The 5,000-nt window shown below is 35.3% G+C and overlaps 1 protein-coding gene across 2 annotated transcripts in view; it reads left to right on the top strand.

The window, feature by feature from the left end:
• LOC125044401 (chromatin assembly factor 1 subunit B-like) overlaps positions 1 to 4,225 on the top strand; it is a 17,690-nt gene extending 13,465 nt beyond the window's left edge. Inside the window, exons 10-12 of one of the 2 annotated variants that reach the window (XM_047641048.1) lie at positions 247 to 501; positions 823 to 940; positions 3,064 to 4,225. In XM_047641048.1, the coding sequence (XP_047497004.1) occupies positions 247 to 501; positions 823 to 940; positions 3,064 to 3,255 (565 nt within the window). In that variant the 3' untranslated portion in view covers positions 3,256 to 4,225. Of the gene's footprint in view, positions 1 to 246; positions 502 to 819; positions 941 to 3,063 lie in introns of both variants that reach the window. The other variant, XM_047641047.1, reaches the window with a different exon arrangement.
• Positions 4,226 to 5,000: the final 775 nt, after the last annotated feature.

Here is a 5,000-nt window from a genome sequence, read left to right as displayed (position 1 = left end):
AAGGTATAATGATAGAATAGCGCACCAAGTGGTTTGCAATAGAAAATTGCAGAAAGACATCCTTTATCAGTAGCTAAATAGTAATTACAAGTAAACCTTATGATTTCTTTACTGTAAAAAGTTAAAATTACTTAATGACACATTCTGCAGTTGCATCTTCATACATCCAGATTAAACATTATCAATATAGAACCTTTCCTTTACAATCATTGGTTTGAAGTGTTTTAACTTGTTCCTTTATTTTAGGTCCTCTGATGGGCGCATCCTTGTGGTGTCATCGACTGATGGCTACTGCTCTCTGGTTTCTTTCACGGAAGAGGAAATTGGTATTCCCTACAAAGGAAAGCTTATTGAAACTCAAGTAAAGAAAGCTGGCACGAGTCCAAATCTTTCTGCCAAGCCTTCTTCAAGAGCATCATCACCACGTGAAGAACCAGATAAAATGGAAACAGAAGCTGTTGAGCCTCCAAAGAAGCCAGTTGAAAGCATTGCTGTAAAAAGGTTTGTGTTGTGTGTATTGAACGCATTTTAGAATGTAGCCACAATTCTCAGTTTTGTTATTATGTCATATTTCCACATGTCTAAGTAGGTCTTGCCTTAGCATTGTCAACATTTCATTTACCTTGTACAGTGCAGTCAGTCTGGAACACATTTTAAAAAATTCAGCTGCAGACCAGATATTTTATAGTTTTTGAAGGCAGTTTTATGAGTTTAATTTTACAGAATGTTTTAACTGTTAGAATGCTTTATTTAAATATCAAAAGATCGTTCTGTTCTTATTATTATGAATGATATTGAAAAGATGATGACCTCACACAGCAGCAAGAGTGGAAAGAGAGTGTCATTAATCACCCTCTCTGGTCCAACCCATAAAAATGATGAAAACACACCAGCCGTCAAAGCAGACACTACGCAACCTCAAGTGAATGGACACTCCCAGGTATAGAAAAAATAAGTTATTATCATTATTATTAGTATTATTACTGTATGAGTTTGTTATTTTTTGTTGTTACTACTAAGAATGAGAATAGTTTGTCACCCCCAATTATCAACCATACAGCCATTGCAGATACAATGCATAATCTCAACAAGCTTAAAGAGAATTGTGCCAAAAGTCTTTTGGCAAATTTGCTCATTTTATCTTGTTTACATGTAAATAGGAATAAGAATAGGGATATTTGTTGGAGCTGTTAAATGTCCATAGACCTTTATATATTAAAGTGAATTGCAGAATATTATACTATTGATGAAATAGAATGAAAATAATATAATAGAGAGGGAAAAAGTGGTACTGGAAGGGCACGTGAGGATAATGGAGAGAGGCGGAGTTGGTTTACAGTTTTTGAGGAGGATAGCTGGCATATTGCAGCTTATTTATAAGGCAGGATTCAGTCAGGCTCTAGACAGTATGGTCTAATAAACCATCTGATGACCTGTTTCCCACTGATGACTTTAGTGGATATTTTAGGTGTGTCCCTTCATAATTTAGAGCAAAACATATTGTAGTTTACTGTATCAAAGACACTGATACAAGTATCTGTCATCCAAGTCAGAGGTTAGAAAATGCACATGACACATTGGGGGAGAATTGTATATACCTCCTACACATTTAAAGAGAGAATTAATCAACAAACTGAAAATCCAGGAAGAATTCATAGCTTTAGTCTTATTTTCCATTATAAAAAATAATAAACTGGACAGAATTTTTTTTGTATGTAATATAAACACATGCTTTACAAACATTTCTACATGCAGTTTAAAACTGTTTTTGGCTCTCCTGGATCACCAGTTTCCTTGGTGCTTGGAGTGAGTGTGTGAGAGTGAGTGTGAGATAGTTCCCTACAACCATTGACATCTAGCACATTTTGTCGTAATCATTAACTCATTTTTAGTCTGCCACAATATTTTACTGTTTTGTGATATGACCTTTGATGTCTAAATCATTTATTTCTTTTAACCCTTAATCATTATTATTATTGTTTTACTGTTTATACTGTTCAGTTTTGTAGTTCTTAATATTTAATGATTAAAAAAATAATAAATGTGCTAGACGTTAAAGGTCACATAGCATCGTGGCAAAAAGGGTAAAAGTTAACTATGAGGATTAATGCACAGAAGAGGAGGATAAAGAAGAGAAGGAAAAGGAAAGGGAGAGAAGAAAAGACCATGCAAAATTAGTTAAGGTTAGGGCTGAGGTCCCAGGTATGGGTGATCCCCTACCACCCCCTAATATGCAGTTGGCTTTAGGTGTCTCACTGCCCTCACATGGCCAATTAGGCTTACTTGAGTGGTAGCTATCCATGGTGTATAGGTCTATATTTGTCATTTGATATGCTATATCAGTCAGACAATAGACTGATTGCCTTGAACAGACTCCATATCAGCTCTCTAGGTAGGCTATACTTGTGCAATAACAGTAAATAGTATTTAGTTATTTGTGTAATTTCTGAATATTCTCATATTATTCAATATTCTGTAATCCTGTGCTGCTGGTCATAGCAGGCATGAATAGAATCCTGAGCATAGGGCCAGTGCTCTTCCAGGCACAGCTCACAGATGTTACATTCCACATTCATTTCCTGGTAGAAATAATGGAAGAGCCCCTCTCTAAATGCCCACTGAGTTTAATCTTCCTCAAAGAGCTTTGTGCACTCAAGGAGAGTCCTTCCCATCACCCTAACCTTTAGCCACATTTTTCGTAATAGAACATTCCTGCCATCCCATCCCTTGGCCCAATTTTTCCATGATGGTGTATTCCTGTAACCTGGCCCTCAGCCAAATATTTTTATGACAACGATTGTGTAAGCTGGATCAGTGGGTTAACAGTTTCACATAGTATTCCATGGGAGTATATTTTATATTATGCTATGCACAAATACAAGACAGTTGCTGCATTTATTATGATATTTTGTTTTACATATTTAAGTGTGATAGGACATGTATTTGCGTGTTTTGATTTATATATTATAATTTGGACACCGTAAGCATGATTTTTTGTGTGTTTGGTAGCAAAATGTAAGGAGTTGAGATAAGTGTATCATAATTTATTGGATACATTGACAGGGAGAAGCAATGGAGGTTGATGAAGAAACCAGGAAGAAGTTTGAGGGTGATGATCAGAGTCCTACAAAAGGACCAAAAGATCCCTCACCTGCAAAAACTCCCACTGGAGTGACCAAGACACCTAGACGAGTGCCACTTATAATGCTCTCCAGCCCCAAAGGGAAAAAGAATATTGTGAGTGAATCAAGATGAGTTAACAGAGGCTGCTGTTTGAAGATCACTAGATTGATTCTGGAAGTGGTTGAACTTCCCCTGTGATAGTGTGCCCAGTGATATTCAATGCTACTGTACTTATACAGGGTTATTGATAGGGAAGAGAACAGTGATTTTTTTAAACCTTTTTTTTTTTTTTTTTTTTTCATAACATCAGTTTTGTGATTATATATATTTTTTTTATTATTTTACTTACCTTCAAAGATTGCAGGCCACATATTCTGTGAATATAATGACCTGTGAAAAATTACTTCATATACTTTTTAAAAACACTTGTGTAGAAAACACTGGTATGTGGAGGCTTTGAAAATAAACACTACGATCTGCTTTCAAAATGCTTAATAAGATCTAGATGTGAAATATCTAAAAAATATTGATTATTGTTATTATTGCAAAGTAAATGTATACCTTTGCTGATAGTGTTTACTAACAAGACCATTTTGATACTGTATAAATTGTCCCAGGGAATAGATGCAGGGAGTATAGTTTTTATATCTTACCTTGCAATGACAAGTTTGAGAAATTTATTTGTAGAAATGGCAGTGGTTGTATATGCTTGATCCTATCATAGAGAATGGCAGTGTCACTTCAAGAAAGGCAAATGCTATGCAGATTGCGGAGTAATTCCACTACCTCCCATTCTGATGGGAAGAGAAGGAAGCACAGACTATCAATTATTACATTTGAAGTTAATTTTACTCTTTGGTGCTTTGCAGAAATTTGTCTTTAGGAAGTGCATGTTTTTGGAGGGGAGAAATCACTTTGTATTCTTTGTGCAGGATTTTTTTTTCTTGTTTATGCTACTGCAGTGTTTATAGTTTAGTAAATTATATATGGAACATTGCATTTTATATCAATAACAAGCTAAATTTGTGTGTAGTTATGCCATGTAGAATGTAGGTGTCATATTTGATATGTATTTCTTAAAATAAAAATTAATCTATATTTATTTTTTTGACTATATTTACCCATAATTTACATATAATTTAGAATTTACTTAACCCACTGTTGCTTGGGATGACATGTATGTACATGACCTACCCACTGTGAGTTTGGTTTAATTGTATTTACACATGGAAGTGCTTAGTTGAGAAATAAATCAGCAGCACAGGAAACAACAATATTAACTGCCCTCTATGTATTTGTCAGTGGCTAAACAAATGCACAGCTATTTAGCATGCACAACTTATAGCATGCTCAGCTGCACATGACACAAAGATGGCATCCCACCCTCAGGGAGGTCTGTCATGATGAAAAGTCATCCCGGCATGAGTTGGTTAAGAGAGGCAAAACTGTTCATTTAGATTTTATAGGATTCCTTCTGCTTTGGAAGTGACTAGAGTTACAGTAAGAAATAATTTATAATAATAGTTATTGTAATTATGGCTTATATTCAGTACTCATTCTCCTTTCCTTTTCCTTCTCTTTTTCCTCCTTTCTTCTTTCCACTTATCCTTATCGTTAGTCATTTTTGCCACAATACTTTATCATAATGCTCCCTGATCCCCTAACTCCTTCCTCTTCTAACAACCTTTACCTTAAACTATACCTCATCAGCTCCCCCTCTCTACCTTTTTCATCACCATACTACCCTCTAATACTGTTCAACCTGTAACTTTATCCTAATCATTAACTCATTCCTAACCCTTTTTGCTACTCTACTTTACCATGGTGCCATATGACCTTTGATTTCCTTACTTGATGTTGCAGTGGATTTAGGAGAG

The sequence above is a fragment of the Penaeus chinensis genome, chromosome 35 (assembly GCF_019202785.1).
Source record: "Penaeus chinensis breed Huanghai No. 1 chromosome 35, ASM1920278v2, whole genome shotgun sequence".
Taxonomy (NCBI): domain Eukaryota; kingdom Metazoa; phylum Arthropoda; class Malacostraca; order Decapoda; family Penaeidae; genus Penaeus; species Penaeus chinensis.
The sequence above is the reverse complement of the archived record's forward strand: the minus strand, read 5'-3'. Positions and strand labels throughout refer to the sequence as shown.